We start from the raw sequence: 21,092 nt of genomic DNA on the forward strand, positions 1-21,092 counted from the left end.
TAACCTCAACAGAATACACAATGGAATGAAGGCCAACAAACATCTGAACCTGGCAAGCCAGTTTAGCTTCATATACTCTCATGTCAGTATGAATATGTACTAGCAAGTTGACTTGTGGCAGTAACTCTCTGCACTCTTGCTCTGAATACGTAAGTTTACCTCTTATAATTGCATTGAAATACAATTTTATTCTATGTTGAAGATGCTCTGCTGGGAATTTTTTGTTTCTGGGAACAGCAGAGAGAGAGCATGGAGTTGCAAACCTTACACGTGTACCACATAGTGAAGTGCATGTTTGAGAGCTAGTCAAGTCCTGACTGGTGTGCTTTCCAACTGCAGTGCTAGTATTTTAAAGTGCCTACACTGCTCTCAGAATGATCTGCTGAAAGACAACACTGTAGTATACACAGCCCTGCTCATGCTTAAATTATCCACAACAAACTAACGAGAACCTGGTGCTGACTGTGTTCAGGCCATCCTGAAGCAACCACTTACTGGGCTTAAGGGTTTACTTTTAAAATACATATTATTGGCTGAGACAACAGGCTTGGACCTATGTTTAATAAATGGTGAGACATATTCTAAGTGTTTTAATGTCTCTAGCTCAGCATCTAAGGTCTGCTTCACAAGAACATTTTAAAAGATGTTGAGAATTAGTAAAGATCCTCCTTCATGCAAATTCTGATTAGTAGGAGGGTATGATTAAAAACCCTGGTTTTACTTTCTGTGTTCTAGGCTTGTCTGACCTTTATTTTTTACAGAATCCCAGAATCATTTAGGTTGGAAAGACCTTTAAGTTAATCAAATCCAAAACTTAACCTAACACTACCACGTCTATCACTAAGCCATGTCACTAAGTGCCATGTGCTTCAACTCCCTGATGTTTGAGGAGCCCCTTATTTGCTTCACCTAGTGGTGCTTTATCTACAGCCAAAATAGTTTACTGTGCCTGGTGAGAATGGACAAAGCATAGCAAGGTGCTGAGCAATCATAGCACCTGTCACAGTGGGAGACCCACAGTGTCATCACTGCAGCTTTGGACACGCATGGCTTCTCAGGAATTCCCTGGTGCCTGACCACATAAGCATTTGCTAATATCACAGTGGCAGACATGCTTTGTGACTGACCAGCCAGCTTTGCTGGCCCTACAACTACATACCAAAGCCCCATTTAACTAAACCCTGACCCATCTACTTTGGAGAGGTAAGTGGACTGGCATAGGAGATTTCACAGGGTTGCAAAGGAGGTACAGTGCTCTAACAGGGCAACTAGGTAAGCACTGGGTCCCCAGGCAGCCTGACAAAACAGACCTCACAGTCTGGTTAGAATTAATATCTTGGTCACAAGGGCCCTGACTGAACGGCTCAAGAAACACAGCATGCTCTGTGTCTCTCCACACTGTACTAGAATAATATCTTCAATAATGCATTTTAATGTACTATGTGGGCAGGAACACTTTTAGACAAGGTTTTACAGATAGCAGGCTTTATTCTAGAATGTTCTGGTTCTGTTGGGCTTTTTTTTTTTTTTTTTTTTTTAGGAATTTTAATTTTTTTTCATTTAATGGTTGTGATTTTGCCACTTTATTTTTACCAAATAGTTGTTAGTTTTTGTACCAGAACACTTGGTGCAGTTTATCATGGGAGGATGATGTTTGTAACAGACCAACCTCTTTAAGCCTCTTTAAGACAGCTGTGGAAAGGAGCCTTCTGATTGTCCCCAGCACTTCCAACTGCCCCTTCACCTTTTTCCTCAGGTGCCCACTGTGGTACAGAACCAGTTACTGTGTTTGTCCCACTGCGCTGGCACTTCCCAGTCAACAGGCCTTTTGGACACTCATCTGGAAAGAAAGTTTTCAGATATTTCTCTTAAAAACAACAGCTTTGATGACACTAGCTTAAAAGTCCCTGGCAAGTACCAGTCGAGCCTGTTGGAGTGGGTCCAGAGGAAGGCCACAAAAATGACCAGAGGAATGGAGCTCCTCCACTGTGCAGACAGGCTGAGAGACAGGCATGGTTGTTCAGCCTGGAGAAGAAAAGGCTTCAGGGAAATCTTATTGTGGTCTTTTGACACTTAAGGGGGACTTAAAAGAATGATGGGCACCTCTTTGGTAGGACCTGTTGTGACAGAACAAGTGGTATAGTTTTTATACTCAAAGGGGGTAGATTTAGACTAGATATGAGAAAGAAATCTTTTACAGGGGTGATGAAACACTGGCACAGTTGGTGCCACTAGAGAGGTGAGGATGCTCCGTCCTTGAAAAGGTTCCGGGTCAGGTTGGATGGTGCTCGGAGTAACCTGATCCAGTTGAAACTGTCCCCGCTCATTGCAGGGGGCTGGGCTAGATGCCTTTATAAGTCTCTTCCAACCTAAACTATTCTATGATTCTAAGTAGTCTGTCACTCATGAATACTCAGTGGATTTGCTTGCAAGAAAGAGAAGACTAATCTTTTATCATTACAGGTTAGTTCACACCTTTGGGTAATAAAAGCTGAGTGAGCAAGAAAAAGGATCAATAAAATCTTGACTCATTTTACGCTCTGATTTCTGAGCACTGTATGCTTTCTCCTGTCAGGTGCCTAACACTTATTTCTGTCCTGGGAACTGAAGCCTGTTGATCTCATCCTATGTAGCACTGATCTGGAAGGTGCCAATATGCTCACTATGGCCAGTATCACAAAGAAGAAAGTTTTGTGGACACCCAACAAGAAATAGTTCAGATTTCTCAGTGCAAGACTTGGCATGAAAGAATTAACCTTTGCTTTGTCCTTGAGTATTTAGGTTTTCCTTTCTTCTTTTCTTTGTATATCTGCCTCTATGACTTTAAAGAGGGCTGTTAAAGGCATGGCTATTTGCAGCCAAGCTATTTTGCGATTATATTAGCATGTTCCTCCTCTTTATCAATCTAAATTCTACATGAAAGGAGCTTTAAAACTAAAGTTTCTTGCATTGCATTCAGAAGGAATCAAGGCAGGCTTGCCCTTATCTTGAGTTGCAATTCAGACTCCATCAGGTATTATCCTTGACAGCAAAAGTCAGGATGGGTTGCAGGTGGAGAAGGAGACAGAGAAAGAAAGGCATCCAAGCGTGCCCAAGGCCACTCACAGGATTCAAGACTAATGCTTACAGTGTACACAGTCTTAGAAAGAGAATAGCTGGACAGGTACCAATATAATGTGTTCCCACTGAGTTAATTTAAATACTGTTTACTACGTGATTGACTAGCTCCATTTTTACATAGTCTTCATAGCAGTCCAAGAGTGTTTGAATAAACTGTCGAAAGCATACAGTGCATGGTGTACTCAGCTGGAAAGGGGTTGAAACAGGACACTTAGCAGGCTTTGTCTTATCTCAGTGTTTAGGTGCAAGTAACCTCTGAACACACGTGAAACATCTGTGACACTGACAATCAGAAAAGACACATCATTCAAGATGAAGAACTCCTGCAAGCCCTACAAAAAAGATAATTGCTATCAATTACAGTTTTTTTTTAATCTAGCCTGAGCATGAACAAGCTTCCCCTCCTCCCCTCCCCCTGGACTAACTAGGAAAGTGTATTTTCTGTCTGGATTCCTGAAACATTTAAGGTATCTCAGAAGACTAATGTTATCAGAGTGTTTGATATGCAGATACCTTTGATGTGCATGCACTGCTTGTGAAAACGATGAGAAAATACAGAACGTAATCAAACCCCACCATTTATACACCTGGCAGCCAATGGGAAGGGACACTGGGAGTGCCTGTGGACATCTGGGGGCATACTGAGGAAGACAAAGCTTCCTTTCAGCTACAGTGAAGGGAAAAGACTAGGTGGGTGTGGACAGAAGAAGGTATGACTGTTTTTCTCTATGTGGCAGTAGGGGCTAGGGAAATTGTTTATTTCTTTGTACCAGTACAGGAAACGTCTTTGCTTATGCATTTATCGGTGGCACTGGAAGAGGCAAAGGCATGGATTGATTTTTTTTTTCCTCTTCTCTTAGACCTAGGAAAAGGGAAGATTAATTTTTTTCCTGTGGAAGGGGATGAAGGGAGGTCTGTCTATACATCTATTGAGCTATTTCAAAAAGAAAAGCCTGCGAGGTTTGTACTGACTTCAAAAAGAGCTGAGCAGAGGTAGGACAGTTCACTTCAACGCTGTTCCAAGCGGGGCAAATGTTTAGTCTTCTATTTTTGGCAGTAATGACGTTCGAGCTGACAAACCAGGAATTCAAAGCATTGTACTCCACAAAGCACGTCGTGCAGTTTGGAAAACAAGGCCAATGCAGCCCCTCGCACTCTCATTCTAGGCTGAGGCACTCACGCCTCCAGGGCAACCCCGAAAGCTTCTTTCTCCTTTTAAGTTTTCACTAAAACACGACGCATTTCAAGTCATTTATCCTTCGTCCCACGGGGCCACCTTTGTCCTTCCGGCCTGACAGAGTGGTCCCCGCCGCCTGACGGGCCGGCCATGCCCCAGCCCCTCTCCGTCCATTTCCCACACACGCCCATTTCCCCGCGGGCATCGCCCCTTCCCATCGCGCACACGGGCGCTGCCAGGGCGGTGCCCGTCCCGTGTGCCCGGCCCGCCATGGCCGTGCGGCCGGAGCCCGTCCCGTGTGCCCGGCCCGCCATGGCCGTGCGGCCGGAGCCTATCCCCTGTGCCCGGCCCGCCATGGCCGTGCGATGGAGCCTGCCCCGTGTGCCCGGCCCGCCATGGCCGTGCGGCCGGAGCCCGCCCCGTGTGCCCGGCCCGCCATGGCCGTGCGGCCGGAGCCCGTCCCGTGTGCCCGGCCCGCCATGGCCGTGCGGCCGGAGCCCGTCCCGTGTGCCCGGCCCGCCATGGCCGTGCGGCCGGAGCCCGTCCCGTGTGCCCGGCCCGCCATGGCCGTGCGGCCGGAGCCCGTCCCGTGTGCCCGGCCCGCCATGGCCGTGCGGCCGGAGCCCGTCCCGTGTGCCCGGCCCGCCATGGCCGTGCGGCCGGAGCCTGCCCCGTGTGCCCGGCCCGCCATGGCCGTGCGGCCGCGCTGCAAACGGCGGGGCGCGCCCTGGCCCCGCGGAGGGCCGTTGTGCGCGCGGGCGGCGCGGCCGTTGTGCGGGTGGGCGGGTGGACGTGCGGCGCCCGGGGGGAGCCGCGGGCCGCGCCGCCTCCGCGGCGGCGGAGCGGTAGGGAACGGGAGGGAGCGGCGGGGAGGGACGGAAGGAGGGCACGCGGCCGACGGGGCGGGGACTGCCGATCCTGTGCGCTGTTTGTCCCCGCTCCGCCGCGCGAGGAGGAGGGTCCTGTCCGGCCGCCTGCTGCTGCCCCCTCCTCCGTGCGAGGGGACCGGGGCGACCGGGGCGGGGGCGGGGGAGGTGATGAGCCTGGGCCGGGGGCTGCGGCGGCGGCGCGGCTGCTGCTGCTGCGGCGGCAGGCGACGCCGGGCCGTTGGAGGGTCCGTCCGGCCGGCCCGGTGCCAGGGGGATGCAGCGCAGGACGTGTCTGGGTCTGGGTGCAGCTGATCGGAGAGGAGAGGCAGACGCCGCCCGGAGAGGCCGAGGAGCAGCGGAGGAGAGCCACCCTGACATGCCTTTTCCTCTCCCTCCTCTCCAGCGGCCATGTTAACGAGAAAACCCTCGGCTAGCGCCGCTGCTGGTGCTGCCTACCCAGCCGGTAAGGAGAGCGAGCGAGGGCCGCCGCGATCGCCGGCGCTGGGCCGGGCTGCGGAGGCCCGCCGGAGGGGGACGGGGCCGGGGGGTGCCGCCGCGGAGGTGCCGTGTGTGTCGAACAATGATCCGCCCTCCCCCCGCGGCCGCCCAGCCCGGGGGGCCGTCGGGGGCTGCGCGCTGGGCTCCGGCGAGCCGCTTGTTGTTCGGGATGGCGAGTTCGCCTCGGGGGAGCGGGGCGGGGTGAGCGGGGGCCCAGGGAAATCGCGCCGGGAAAGGACCCAAGGAGAGCTGGGGATCGCCGCGAGTGCCGGAGCGGCTGCGTTTGACAAGGGGCAGCGGTGCTCGCCGCCGCTTGCCGTGGCAGACTTGTGAACTCCTGGCGGGTCCCCGGCGGCGCCGGGATTTCGCCGGGCCAGACGGCTCGGGGGGAGGCGGGGGGCGCGGGCAGCCGTCCAGCCCCGAGGCGTGCGCGGAGCAGAGCCGGCTCGTTCTCCCGGTTAGGCGCCTGCCGGTGGCGGGTTAATCTCGGATGAAGGGTTTAGCCGGGCAAGCACGGCCCGCCCGCGCTATTAGCCGGATCGGTGCGTGTGTGCTCCGCGGCGGTGATTAGCTTTTAATGGCTTCTGCCCGAAGCAAATCGGGCGGCGGTGCCGGCCGAGCGCTGGAGCCGCCGCCGCCCCGACGGGCTCGCTGCCCGAGGGGCTGCCGCTGCCCGCCGCGCTCACCCCTCTGCTCTCCGCAGGCAGGGCAGGGGACAGCGGCCGCCCGCTGCCGTCTTCCCCGGGCACCGGAGCCGGCGTCTCCCGGGCAGGAGCTGGGACCGGCCCGCCGTCGCCCCTCGCATTGCCGCCGCTCAGGGCCAACAACGCTTCGCACACGGTGAGCCCGGGCAGGGGAGGGTGTGGACGGGGAGCGGGGTAGGGGCGTCTGGCCCCGGGGTCTGGCGGCGCTGCTTGCCGGCTCTCCCCAGTGGCGGGACCGAGCGCGCATGGTGCTGGGGAAACGTGCGTTTGATTTCTGCAGGCTCCGATGAAATTTGCATGCTTGTTGTGAGGCTGGGACCCTGTAACTGCACACATTGCTTTCTCCCTCCCCAGCTCCCCTCCTCCCCCCTTCAGTCTGGTTTTGTGTCTCATTTTCAGTGACAAATTCGATCTTTCACACTCGCATAAAGGAGATGTTCTGGGGAATGCATTTTTTGAGATGAGGTTAGTCACTGTGATTTAAGTGTCTTATGAACTGTGGTGAAAAATGAAGGCTGCTCTCTCCTTCACATGTCTGATTAGCTCAGGCTGATCGCAGTCTTCCTTAGAAATAGCTATCACTGTGCTCAGGGGTAATGATTGGATGAATCTGCCTTTATTGCTGCAGTAGTTTACCTATAAAGAAATAACAGCTGGTGGCACGAAAAGGACGTTATTTTCCGGTTCTGTGATATCTCACGTTATCTCCCACTCCTTGTTAATCTACTAGGAATGAAACTTCCCAAGTATGCCACTATATATGGATAAGAGGAGGTATCTCTCTCGTGAAGGCATGACAGAGTAGAGAGAGGGGTCTATATACTGTCATGTTAACACTAAATATCTGAAATTTTTATTGCATACATTTCCTTTTAAATTCTGAGAGATTTCATCCTGACCCTGAAAGGCATTGATGGCATACTTTTCATAGAATTAGAGTTCTTCGAGGATGTTCTCATACTATCTTTGTAAACATATGGCAGAGCTTTAAATGGTAATGTGATTATGGGCTAGTGGAAGGTGAAACTGTGCATTTAGATGTTAGTGTTTCAGTGACTTTCCATGTAACTTCAGGGATAAAACATCTTACTCAAATCCATTTATAGCAGTAATTGTCTTTAATTTAAAATATTCAGTATATATATATATATAGGACATTCTCAGAAGGAATGAGGAGTATTCTGCAAATTCAAGGTGGAGCTGCATACTTGTGATCAACTTCATTGTATATTTATGTAGCTAGAGTATATGTCTGAATTGTGTGTTAGTATAAATGGCCATTTTTTTTCACATTTGTGTATCGTTAAGTGCTGCTTGATTTTTGAGTTGGGGAAACAGCTTAGGGGCTTTTTTAGATAAAATCATAAAAGAAGGAGCATAGTACAAACAGCCTGGGCACCAGTCATGCCAGTGCATTTACAGTAGGGCCCACAAATATCAGGGGGCCCACATGTAACAGAGTCCAGACTTAGTTCAGGATTTGTGAAAGCACAGTGGTCTAGCTGTTTATCTGTGACTACTTACTAATTTTGGAAGTACAGAATTTTGGTATTTTTTGTACAAAATTGTTGTGTTTGTGTATTACATATAGTGTCTGTGCATAGATGTATTTGTGTGTAGAGATATAGTCTTTATAAAAGCATTCACGGGGTGTTTGAGTGTTGCATTTCTGCGTTTCAAGTATCTTTACAAGTATACAATTGTGTATGTGTGCATATGTTTATATGTAGCATATATATGTGTACTTATGGAAGCACGTAGGAATGATCAAGCATTATATGGCTATACATCATGTCCCTCTAGATTCTGACTGCTCCAAAGTCTCTCTTTTCCTTTCTGTGTGTCCCTACTCTACAGTGTTTATTTAGCCTTGGGTGCTATTACAGAAGTGCCTCATGCTGCCTTTGTAGGTGGTTATTTTGTGGTTGGCTAACATAACTTTTTGTGGTAAGGATCAGATATGACACCAGAATGCTGGATTTTAACCTGAAAAAAAAAGGAAGCAGTATCTGTTCTGTAAACTTAGGCCTGCTGACCTCAGCTGACACTGACAGATTGAAATCATTGGTTTTGCCTTCCACCACTTCCTCCAATCAGACCCTTTAAAATGGGTCCTTTCAGTTTTCTTAAATTATTTTCCTGCTTTGTGTTCATTTGTTCATCCTGCTTTCATCTCTGTTGTATCCATGTGGCTTCTGTAACAGCTAAAAACAGAGTATTTCTGTTTGTGTTTCAAACTTTCAGAAGGTATGGTGTGCTTAAGTGGGTGAACTGCTGGTGTTATATGTAAGTGTGCATAGTATGTGTAGTAGTTGTGAGAGAAACAGGTTGAAGTTACGTTTTGTTTAAGCTAAAGTGTTTTTCCTTTAATGCAGACAGGGAAGAAATCAGCTACCTGTCATATTTCTCGCTTGTGTGATCCAGCCTCTGCTGAAACTGTGGTCTCCTACTGTCAAGTGAAATTTCGTTGTTTGGTAGATTATAAATAGCATGGATAGAAGGGGAGAAGAAGATGTTTTACACAAGCTTCATAGAATGAGACAGAGGTTTTGGTGACAGCCTTTGCAAGCACAGCAGCCTTTGTTGCTAAGCAGGCAGAGTTGTGTGTTGTACTAGGGAAAGGTTTTGTTTATTTTTTTTTTTTTTAATGTGCCTTCATCCTAGGCTTATTTGTGTATGCTTCCATCCCTGCCTGTTTTCTTTGCCTCATGGTGGAAAACACGAACCTATTTCCAACCTCTTGTCCTCTTTGTTTTCCTTTCCAAAGTCATTGCTTTCTCTTGGAAGCCTTAAGTTCTTGCCTTGATTGGAACCTTTTTCCATTCATTTTCTCCTATTTCATTATGGTGTTCTTAAATCCAGTTGACGGGCTGCAGTAGAGATTAGCTTGCTTGGCTGCTGCTCTTCTTGTGTAAATCCCAACCTGTCCTTGAGTCCCTCTTGCAGACTTGTCTCTGGCTTCTGCCTAGCTCTATCACTGTTCTTTCTTACTTGGCATGTATTCCTGCATTCTGCACTGTTCCTGTTTCTCTCGCAGTATAGCAGTATTAATGTTTTTATCATCCTGTCTGTCTAGTACTGTAAAACAGCCCATATACAATGCACAATTCAGTGCCCTCGCTCCTTCAAGCCCTGTCTAAGATTTCTGTACAACAAACCTATTTTGTTTTGCCACCAGTGTTGAATGTTTATCCACTATACTTTTGCATCAGTCATTGTATTAATCTTGATTTTTTTTTAATTTGATTTTTTAAAATTGACTTACATTATAAGGGAACAGAGATTCCTGGACTCTGTTAATACAAAGATCTTGTAGGTCACATGCTGCCAGTTTTTGCTGTTGTCATCTGCTCTACAACAGGTAAAACCAAGGCAAATACCTTCTTATTGTGGTGCTTTCATGTATAAATTGCCGCAGAAATGCTGTTTCATTTGAGTGAAAATAACTGTGCAGTCATGACCTGGATTTTAATATATCTAGTTTTCTTTGGATGTTTCTTCCTCTATTTAAAAATTGTGTCTACGGGGAATATGGGGCTGTCTTAACTTTCAAGGGCTATGGGGATCAGCTGTGAAATTTGGGTTCCAGCAGATGGTGACTGTGGTGCTGTGGGGACTGCAGTACGTTTGGGCACATCTCTCGTATCTATATAGTTCATCTAACCCAAGGGGTTCAATTTAGTGTGCATTGACTGTCCTTTTGAGTTTCATCATGTGTAATAAATGCAGGGTGTATTCAAATGCAGAAGTATTCACACTCACTGCACCCCTAACAGAATGAAAAAAATTAAGAGTCAGTATCACTCCTGAGGCATAGTTCAGTCTGTGAAAGTATTTGCTGTATGAAGTTAAGGTTGACTTCTAAAAAAATAAGCTTGTGTGGACCAGATACAGCAACAGCAAAAATCCAAATCGTTTGTTCCTTCTACCACTCTTGTTGAGCCACAAGCTCAACAAAGGCTTAGTCTTTTTTGGTGTATAAAACCCATACTCATCATAAAACCATTAGGGATAATCCAGTATTATTATCATTGTACTAATTAGCAAGTATTTTTGGTTCTGAATGGAGGAATGTTGCTGAATTAGTTTATCAAGGAAAAAGAAGGCCTTTTGTACATTTGCTCAGGCTTTTGTTTTGTAGTCAACAAAAGCAGCAGTAAAACATGCTACACCTGATACCATATGCCTCTTGTGTGTTTGACACAGTAGGGCTGAAACTTGCACACCCAGAAATACTGTAAAGAAAGGGGTATATAGTGTAACAGTAATTCTTTAATTAAGTTACTACTTTAGAACGCTGTTTCTCCCTTTGTCCTCATCTGTGCAAAGTAATAGCAGGTAATGACATCTTATTCCTGTGCAGTATTTCAGCAGGCCATCATGATTGCTGTATTATTAAGATTCATTTTACAAACCTTTTTAGATTTTGATTGACAGCAAAATCTTTTTTCTGTAATTTTGCTCAAAATGATAATATATAGCTGAATCATGTATCTGTCTTGGGTAGTTTTACAGGGTGCTAATAATCACACCAAGTGACTGTTACAAAGATGACATATGATATGATTGCATAATATCTTATGGAGGATAAAGTTGAGAAGAGGTATATGCTCCTGTGGGGTTCAGTCCTATAAAGTAGTCTTGTAAAAGGTCTTGAAACAGATCAGTGAATTGGGTGAATGTACTGCAAAGGAATTGTAAATGGGTTTGCCACCTTTTTAGCAGGCTGGATTCATTTTTTATGCTACTTCCGTGTTGTTAGAGGTCTGTAGCCTGAGTATAATAAGTTACTGTTCTACTTCTGTTCCTAAATCCATTCATGAAGGCAAAACAAACGAAAAGCCAAATATTACTACCCTCAAATTAAAGTTTTGTTGCTTTTTTATTTATTGATTGATCATAGTTTAGGCTGTCGTTTTGTTTTGCTTGGTGTATCTACTTCAAAGATTAGGGGAATGTTTTCAGCATAGTCATCAACTTCCATAAAATGAACATACCAAAGTAAAAGTAAAATCTTAATGGTGATTTTGAAGTTATGAGAAACTACTAAGAAAGAAAAGAAGCACCAAATTGTAACATTTGCTGTTATGTAATTGATGGTGTCAGAAGATTCAAGAAGACGAGTTCAAGCTGACTTATTTCAATATATTTTGTAGACTCACATTTTGTAGGTTTTTGTATATGTGTGCTGCAAAAATATGTAGATCTTGGAAGTTGCGGGTGGGTTTGAGCGCAGTGAATACAATATATAATCTGTAAGCTTCATAAGTGCATGCAGGTGATCAGTTGCATAGGTTGTTGGTTCTGGAATTTACAGGTCCATATGCAGAAGCAAAATGGAGACATGTTATAAGCCTCTCAGGCTTGTGGTTTCGGTTGAAAGGCTGATGGGGCTTCTGTCTACTAAGAACAGTTTGGTACTGGACTAAGAAGGCTGTAGTCTTTTGTTGCTTGCCAAGCCCATTAGTTGTGGTTTAGAAACTTATGGTGTTGCTGCTGAAGGTTGTGGAGCTTGTGAGCAGTGCAAGCCTGAGCTTGACAGCAGTCTCAGACACCCAAGTAGCCAGAAGGAGATAGGCAGAGCAAAGGACTGGTGCAAATCCAACCCTCATCCAGGTTGGAAATAGATTAGGAAAAGTCCATTTTTCATATGGACTTACGGTTGTGTTGTGTCTGATAGCTCTAAAACTCCTGTTGGGCTTTTTTCAAAGAAGAGTGGGCTCTCCTGCACAGCTTTTGGAATACAGCCTGTGATAATGTGGTGTTTTCTACAAGAAAAACCAGTGCTACTGTCTGCATCTGCATTTGCATTCCCAAGCAACAGCTGACTGAAACTGGCAAAACCAGTCACTTAGGATTTGGATTGAAGTTGGAATAATGCCGGTGATTTCATTCTGCTGCTTACAAAAAAAAGCCAACCTGTTAGCAGCAAGAGAAGCCATGAATTGCCTGAAGATGCAGGAAGCAGAGCTACATGGTTTACACTTTAGAATGTGTTCACAAACACACTTTTAGAAAAAAGAACTTGTTAGTCCCTGTTGAGAGGGAATAAATATATGGGGTTTTTTTCCAAGCCCTGAAGATCTTCTCAGTACATACATTGAAGTGAGGAGTGTTTAGGGAGGGTCACTGTGAAAACAGGTGACTTGAGGAAAAAAAAAATTCAAGATGTGAACTGTGGCAATGAGTACTTGGGTTAAAAATTTCTTAAAGATTACTTTCACAGTTGTCTGCATTATCTACGTTAGTATTGCCTACTCCCAGTTTGTCTAGATATGTTCTGCTTTTGTTCAATTAGCGTTGGAGAATAAATTTTTGTACCTAGAATTTCCTAACTTGAGTCTTTGGAATTGGATGTTTACTCTACTGCTTCATTATGCCTTTCTTGCTGTTCTGTAGTGCTGCAGCTCTCGGGGCAATTTTTTTTTTTCTTTGCAGCAACTGCTGTTTATATAGAGGATCAGGGGAACCTTCAGGAAACTGCTACTGCAGTGCCTCAAACTTGACCTGAAGGAATTACCTGTAGGCATGATAAGTCCTCTTAATGATTTAATTTCTGATGCTTTTGAGACATCAAACTAGGAAGGGTGTTTTTGGTTAATTCCTGTATATGTTCATTGTGCTTGAGTGTTACAAACATCTTTGCTCTGAATTGTGCTTGTAGGGTAGTGCTTTCTATGGGATTGGTCAAACTTGATAGTGTGAGCCTGAATTTCTCTGCAAACCAACACAGACAGTCAAACTGCAACAATGAATGAACAAGGTATTGAGCATCAGTCAGAGTGGAATCAGAAGAGCAGTCAGCTTGGCAGAAACAGTCCCTGAGAGCCCTCGTTCTTACATTGTGTGAGTTTCAGAGCTGCAAATTTCAAAATACTGTCCAAAGGTGAAGTTCGTGTCCAGCTGGCAAGTCTTAGGGAGCAAATTACTGAATTTACAAAAATACGCTTCTACTGCATCAGACTGGTGCCTTAACAGAAGCACAAAGTATGCTTGAGCCTGCCTTGCATGTTCTGGGTTTTCTCATTAGGAAGTGCTTCTGCTGTTGCAGCGCGGATTTCATTGCCTTATATCACAGCACACAACTATCATTTTCTGATTTTGTTTCAGCAACCTTAAGTGAACAGAGAGTGTGTTATCCTTAGCTGCCTAGAAAAAAAATACAGTTCAGATGAAAAGTGCTCTCAACTCTGGTTTGATCATCTGTCTGACAGTATCAGTGAACTTTTCGTTAGTAATTTGACATAAATATTAAGACTGGTGAATCAGCTGGAGAGACAGCAGGGGAATTCTTCCCACATTTGTGTAAGACCAGGCAGAAGACAAACTAATTAGCCTCTACTAGAGAGCAAATGAGGAATTCTGAAACAGCTATTTCAGTGGCAAGTATGCTTGCAAATTTCTTGTTTCTTCTTAATAATAACCGAGTTGGAGCAATAGTTGTTTTCACACTCCAGTTCTTAGCTGTTTGTTTGCTTGAAAATGCTGAATGCTGCTGTTTATTCCCATACACACTGTCAAGAGCAAATCTAATTTCTAAAATCTATTAATGCTTTTTTTTCCATTCCTTTAAAATAAAGTTACTGTACGTTCCTCAAGGCAAAGATTTACTCTCTACTCAAGTCTGCATAAGCCCCCAAATCTCATTTTGGTTAAAAGTTACTGTTAGACTGGTTTGGGAAAGTGCTAAAGGATATGCTTTTTCTTCATTGATTGGAATGTTTTGCTGATTTGTGACTGTCTCAATTGCAAGCAGTAAGTTACATTCTTGAACTTCAGAAATGTGTGGGTTCTTTTCCTCTTTGTGCATGTCACAGCACATTCCTTATTGCTTAAAAATGTATCTGGAACTTTTGATATACAGCAAATTTACAAACAAGTTAACATTTTGATTTCTGAGAACAAGTGATGAGAGCATAGACCATGTAAGTTCTAGCAGGCACATACAATAATGCATGTTATACATACATTAGAGATAACATAACTGTACGTTATTTTCAGTATCTGTAAAAATGCTACTATTTTTTATAAAGTCGGATGTCCCTCAGGCGTGCATCGTGATGTTACAGGTCTGCTGCCTTGAAGGCTCCTTGGAGATACTATTAGCTTCTCACGATAGCACATTCATGATTGCCTTGTTGCAGATGTTTTGGAGAGTCATGAAAATAGCATTTGAGAAACAAGAATGAGGAAATTTAATAGCATCCAGCATTATCACAGTATACATGCTGTATTTTTTAGGTTCTCTGTAAACAATTGACATCTAAGAAGACACTTTGTTTTGAGGTGATTTAGGCATAATGGAGGGTTGCAGAGTGAATGTTGAAGCATGGAGTTCATGTCTTTCTTGTTAACTGGGTATGTATTTATTTTCAATTTTAGGTTGGAAGCAGTAAGCACACAATGAATGAGCACCTACATGTTGGTAGCCATGGACAAATCCAGGTTCAGCAGCTCTTTGAAGATAATAGTAACAAGAGAACGGTTCTGACAACGCAGCCAAATGGACTTACAACGCTAGGCAAATCTGGATTGCCAGTGGTTCAGGACAGACAGTCAGAGAGTGCCCACAGGCGACAAGGGAGCTCCAGTTCTTTAAAATCTACAGATGGAACAGGGAAGGTGAAAGCCTCTGTTATCACACCAGAGCAAGCAATGAAGCAATACATGCAAAAATTAACATCTTTTGAGCATCATGAGATTTTTAGCTACCCTGAAATATACTTCTTGGGTCCAAATGCAAAGAAGCGGCAAGGTGTGATTGGTGGTTCAAACAACTGTGGGTATGATGATGACCAAGGGTCTTACATACAAGTACCCCACGATCATATTGCATACAGGTATGAAGTCCTGAAAGTTATAGGGAAAGGAAGCTTTGGGCAGGTGGTGAAGGCCTACGATCACAAAATGCATCAGCATGTGGCACTAAAAATGGTGAGAAATGAAAAACGTTTCCACCGCCAAGCTGCGGAAGAAATTAAGATCCTGGAACATCTCCGGAAACAAGATAAGGATAACAACATGAATGTTATTCACATGTTGGAAAACTTCACATTCCGCAGCCATATCTGCATGACATTTGAGTTGCTGAGCATGAATCTTTATGAATTAATAAAGAAAAACAAGTTTCAGGGCTTTAGCCTACCTTTGGTTCGGAAGTTTGCCCACTCAATTTTGCAGTGCTTGGATGCTTTGCACAAAAACAGAATCATTCACTGTGACCTTAAACCTGAGAACATTCTGTTGAAACAACAGGGTAGAAGTGGTATTAAAGTGATTGATTTTGGCTCAAGTTGTTACGAGCATCAGCGTGTCTACACTTACATTCAGTCACGGTTTTATCGTGCACCTGAAGTCATCCTTGGTGCTCGTTATGGGATGCCCATAGATATGTGGAGCTTGGGCTGTATCCTAGCTGAGCTTCTGACCGGTTATCCACTTTTACCTGGAGAAGATGAAGGAGACCAGCTGGCTTGTATGATTGAACTATTGGGCATGCCTTCTCCAAAACTCTTAGATGCATCCAAGCGAGCAAAAAACTTTGTGAGCTCTAAGGGTTATCCCCGCTATTGCAGCATCACAACCTTGTCTGATGGCTCTGTAATACTTAATGGTGGACGCTCTCGGAGGGGAAAACTGCGTGGCCCCCCAGAGAGCAGAGAGTGGGGTAATGCATTAAAGGGGTGTGATGATCCCCTCTTCCTGGACTTCTTAAAACAGTGTTTAGAATGGGATCCTGCTGTCCGTATGACACCGAGCCAGGCTTTGCGGCATCCCTGGCTAAGGAGACGGTTGCCAAAACCTCCAACTGGGGAAAAGGCCTCAGCAAAGAGAATTACAGAGAGTACTGGTGCTATAACTTCAATTTCCAAGTTACCTCCAACCTCAAGCTCAGCTTCAAAACTGAGGACTAATTTGGCACAGATGACAGATGCCAATGGGAATATTCAGCAAAGAACAGTGTTGCCAAAACTTGTTAGCTAGCTGAGTTTGAAAAACCCAATGCTGTTAATATGAGAGATACAATGTGGCTGAGCCTTATTTGTATGAAAAATTAGCTCAGATATGCATTTTTATTTGCTCAATAAATCTATTCATTTGTATCTTTCAGCACTCATTTTAAATGTAATTTAAAATGTTAATTTTGTTTTTATAAAAATACGGGGACAATGCTTTAAGTTTTTCTACTTGTTTTTTAAAATGTTTGTCTTCTACAGTACAATTAGCCTTACTGTAACTAGTGTGACACAGTAATAAACATCAGTGGCAGGCCACTGGTTACAACGTGACTTTCATTCATTGCAGTGTGGTATCAAAGGTATTAACCTTTCTCTTCCATGGTTCGTATTAGTTTTAACCTGGGGTAAATTTGAAACCTTTTGGATTTTATGGGTTTGGTCTGGATTTTGTGCACACTCAAATTTATGACTGACTGGACTCCAGGGAGAATACTCAAAGAATACAGTTAAGCACTTGTAAACTTGTAGTTTAAAGTGGAGCCATAGTATGTGGTAGCCCAGAGAAAGTCATGATATCACTAAAGATACTGTCAACTCCTGTCAAATAATTTCTCTATTTAAAAGTAATGGGCTTTGATTAAAAGGATAACTTAAGCATAATGCAAAAAATAACATCGGGGCTAAAATAACTCTCTTACCTTGCATGCTATGTGGTAGAGTGGAAGGAATGGCTAGTCTTCGAAAGCATGAAAATGGCAGTATGTCTGTTTCTCTCAATTAGGAAGTGGCTGATTAGTTGGTAAAGCAAGTGTTCTGAACTTCATTTCAGGTCTGTAACATTGAGCATTCACACAGGTTCTCCTTTTTTCCTTTCTGGTTTTTCTTTTCCATCTCTTTTCCTCTGGTTTTTCTAATGTGCAGCTTGATCTCCCAAAATCACATAGGCAGAAGTGCTCATTCTGTCAGTGTTACGCTGTAACTTCCAGACTGTTAAACTATGTCGATTTCAAGGTTGTTTTTATTTCCTCTGACAATGTTTGAGCGACTATGACTTCTGTGGTACATTTACACTTCAGATCAAATCTGCATGTAGGGGCAGACATGTAGGGGCAGACACTACATTGCTTCCTGTACAGGAGTACTTCACCTTAGACAGCTTAACTGTAGAAGAAAAGATCCTCAGTGGAAAGCTATCCTAGATAGTTTCTAATAAGGGAAAATTATCAAAGGAAAGCTAAGTGCTTGGAATTTGATTTAATCTTTGGCATTTATAGGTGAAAATTAACTTTGAAAGAACAATTAGAGATATGTGTGGATTTGTTCACATGTGTGTGTGCTAATGCTTGGTTTTTCTTTTTTACTTTTAACTGTATTCATGGAGGAAAGATGGTCTACTAAAGAATAGTATCTAGACCTATGAGGCAAGTATTCACACGTTGTAGCATGTTTTCAACAGGAACAGTTTGAAATCTGAGATGAGTATTTTAATGTGTGCAATGGCTGTGGTCTACATTGGATGTATAAAACATATGAAAAGGAAATTTTAAACAAAGTAGAACAATCCAGAAGGGTTTATGACTGTTAGAACAAGATATACTATAATGGATTGCATTAAACCTCAGTAACTTATAAACAACATTTATATGCACAGATTTTACTGAGTTACTTGTACAAATTACGAAAATTACTTAAAGCATGGTCCCCTGAGAGGCCAAGAAAGTTTCCGGTTAAGTTCTCCTTCATATTCATTAATTTACCACTAACAGCCTAATTTTTGTTTGTTGGTTTGTTTTACTTGTAATTTAATGTAAGACTGAGGGAGGGATATTAAAAAAAAAAAAAAGAAAAAGACAGAATTCTCAGGAAACATATCACTGAACTTCTTGCCAAAAAGTTAACACCTAAAGAAGCTCGAAAATAATTTCTCTGTAGAGGATGTTATTTGTTGATTGATAAATGTAAAAATTAGACTGTCAATCAACCATTTTTCTTTTTAAAATAAAAAGATAATTTCCTGCCTCTAGTCAAATTAATTATTTAGTGTTAACTGTTCACAACTTTATACAGTATGTGTAAGTGCAATATGTAAACATGTATGAAATCATGTTAAAAATGAAATATAATAATATTTCTAAGAAAAGTGGAGTTTAGAATATGAATATCCAGTAAATTATGGTCAGTAAATTCTAAGTCTGAAAAAGAGGTATATTAATTTTAATGTAAAATTAACTAACTCTCGTGACTGTGGGAATACAATACTATGTATTTTTCTACAGTAACAGGGAATCTTTATTTCCTCCACCACCTGCTTGTCTTTACCACTCCTTTCTACCTAACTCTTCCTGCAAAGTCAGGAAATAGGGATGCTGATGTTAAGGGCAAAAGAAGAATCATCTCCCTTGGTATTTTTTAAAGCACACATTGATACATGTTCCTGCCTTTTGTGGCAACTTAAGGTGAAAACATTCTTGATGTTCATGGGTCATTAATGGGCTACAACCACTAAATTTTCTTTTCGTGTAACCAGTTCTTGATGCCAATAATGCATTTATGATCCACCTTCTTCATAAATGCTACCGGAAACTTAAAGGCCCGAATATATTGTGAAGAGCTATTTTTTTAACCCAGATACAGTGCAACTTCCTCTGTACTAAAGGAGCAGCTACATCAAAGTTTTTAAGTGATGTAGCTGCATTTTATTGTAGCTTATTTATCCCTGTAAAAAAAGGGGGGGGGGGGGAGGGGGGAAGGACATTGCCTCCTGCTTTGATGTGATTTTATTCTAAGGGCTCTGATAATTAGGCTGATAGAAGTTGGCTTGGAAACAGTGCTTAGTCTCACATGTTACCATTGTCTCAGGATGTCTGAGCTATTTTCAGATTTAGTAACAGCACAGTGTTGTCTTTGGTTGCAGTCTCACTTGGCTCAGTTTCTTGCACCGCTGGTGTGTTCATTACCACTTAAGTGTTGGAACAAGAGAGTGATGCAAGATGTGTAGATTAAGGATAGAGGATGGATTGTGCCCTTGGTGTTAACAATGTGCCTTTTGTTACAAATGCATCTTGGCCTCTTTAACCCTTGGAACACTGCTTAGTAGGGATGAAATCTATTTTTAAGTGCTATACTTGTCTTAAAACATCCTGTAGATGATTGAGGCCTTAATAGAAACAATAAGGCAATCACACTGCTAGGGTGGAGAGGACACTCTGTTCTTGTAGTACCGTCTCATTAAGGGGTTAAAGATGGCCCTTCCTCATTGGTTGTACTTTAACATCAAATTCGTTTCTTTTTTAAATATTTTTTTCTTATAGTGACACTAGTCAGAAATCAACTGTATTTGTAAAAATTTACCTCAAACTCTTCAGTTTTTTAGTGTGATTTAATCCCAGGGCATTTGGTATGAACCAAAGTGCATTCCTTTTATATGTGCCTGGCTCTTATAAAAGTGACCAGGGATTTTTACAATTTGGGTGCAAGGCACTTAAGCCACTTTTAATTTGTTGGGTGGTTTGGAGTTATAAATGACTTCATGGTAATGTTGAAAACACTTAAAAGACATAAGTAGCATCGGGCAATATTGAAATCTTTAAGAAAAGGATGTGCATTATTTAATGCTCTCCATTTGTTAGGTTTTTTTCCATCAGTAATATTTGTGATAAATGCAAAAAGAACTCTTTCTACAGTCAGCAAAGATTAGAATATTGCCCAGTGTAATGCTATGGTAGCATTTAAATAAAATAACATTTGTGAATTATTGTTTCTAGGGGCTTGTACATCTCTGCTACAAATTGTAATTACTCAGTTCAACTGCTACAATTGCGTCTAAGCAGTAGCTTGGGTTTTTATTGGGCAATGACTTAGACACGTGACTGTAATATGCTGCAACTGTGTGTACTGAAAACATGTGAAAAATGATTGAATGTGGACTGTGTATATATTTATGTATAATTTTCTGTGAGATGCTGCTGTTGCCACTTAACATTAAAGATGTTGAAGTGGGTTTTAATCCTAGTGGCCAGTTTTATGATACTGTATGTATTGTACAGCTGATGACAGGAGTTAAGACTGTTCTAGTGAATATTTGTTACATTTTATTGTTGTGGCCAGAGATCATTTCAGAATAAAATTTTATGTCCTACTTTAATTCTCTCCACTGTACTTTGGGTTTTTTTGTAGTCCTAAAGACAGCCCTTGGAATGCTGACATTTCTTAAATGTGGAAAGGCCTTCTCCTAGCCTGCCTAGTCAGTGGCAGCAGTGCCTTTGTCCGCAGGCTTGCATGCTGGTATCTGTGTATAGCAATCACCCATTGCTGGAGGATGACTCTTCTACTACTTTATGTGTCTTGACAGCCTTGAATATTGCCCAAAGGCTGCTTTTGCCCTGAAGTCTCTAAAGTTCTTCTCAGGACTTAGAAAATAATGGGTTTGTATTTTATTTGTATATTTATTCGAGAGAAAAGATCTTTGGCAGGAATTTTGTGGACATGGCTGGTTTAACTTATTAAAGCTGCTTTTGAAAGACTTTAAAAATAACAGTAGGTCTGATTTTATGAGAAGTACTTGATTGAGACAGGTACAGTGTGTATTCTTTTTATTAAATCTGCTTTAAAAAGATCCAGATTTCTGCATGAATATTTGTGTCAAGACTGAGTTTTCAGAGCTTGTCAGACTTTGTAATGTCCCAGGAGAATGAGAACATACTAAACAGGCTAGACTTAGCTAAGTTCTGTTCACAAATACACCCAGAGTAATTTCACCATTTAG

The 21,092-nt window shown here is 43.0% G+C and overlaps 1 protein-coding gene across 2 annotated transcripts; it reads left to right on the forward strand.

Annotated features, from left to right (window-relative positions):
• Positions 1–5,333: 5,333 nt before the first annotated feature.
• On the forward strand, positions 5,334–20,471 carry DYRK2 (dual specificity tyrosine phosphorylation regulated kinase 2). 2 transcript variants are annotated; one of them, XM_066319136.1, is made up of 3 exons: positions 5,334–5,629; positions 6,368–6,504; positions 14,751–20,471. In XM_066319136.1, exons 1-3 carry the CDS (start codon positions 5,575–5,577, stop codon positions 16,350–16,352), a joined length of 1,794 nt encoding a protein of 597 aa, XP_066175233.1. In that variant the 5' UTR covers positions 5,334–5,574; the 3' UTR covers positions 16,353–20,471. The 2 variants fall into 2 exon arrangements, with proteins under 2 accessions (XP_066175233.1, XP_066175234.1); XM_066319137.1 differs by lacking the exon at positions 6,368–6,504.
• Positions 20,472–21,092: the final 621 nt, after the last annotated feature.

Source organism: Sylvia atricapilla, chromosome 5 (genome assembly GCF_009819655.1).
Source record: "Sylvia atricapilla isolate bSylAtr1 chromosome 5, bSylAtr1.pri, whole genome shotgun sequence".
NCBI classification, from domain to species: Eukaryota; Metazoa; Chordata; class Aves; order Passeriformes; family Sylviidae; genus Sylvia; species Sylvia atricapilla.

Coding starts and splice junctions, on each gene's coding strand:
- DYRK2 (XM_066319136.1), top strand. CDS start 5,575: ATGTTAACGAGAAAACCCTCGGCTAGCGCCGCTGCTGGTGCTGCCTAC. Junction 5,630..6,367: donor TGGTGCTGCCTACCCAGCCG/GTAAGGAGAGCG, acceptor TGCTCTCCGCAG/GCAGGGCAGGGGACAGCGGC. Junction 6,505..14,750: donor CCAACAACGCTTCGCACACG/GTGAGCCCGGGC, acceptor TTTCAATTTTAG/GTTGGAAGCAGTAAGCACAC.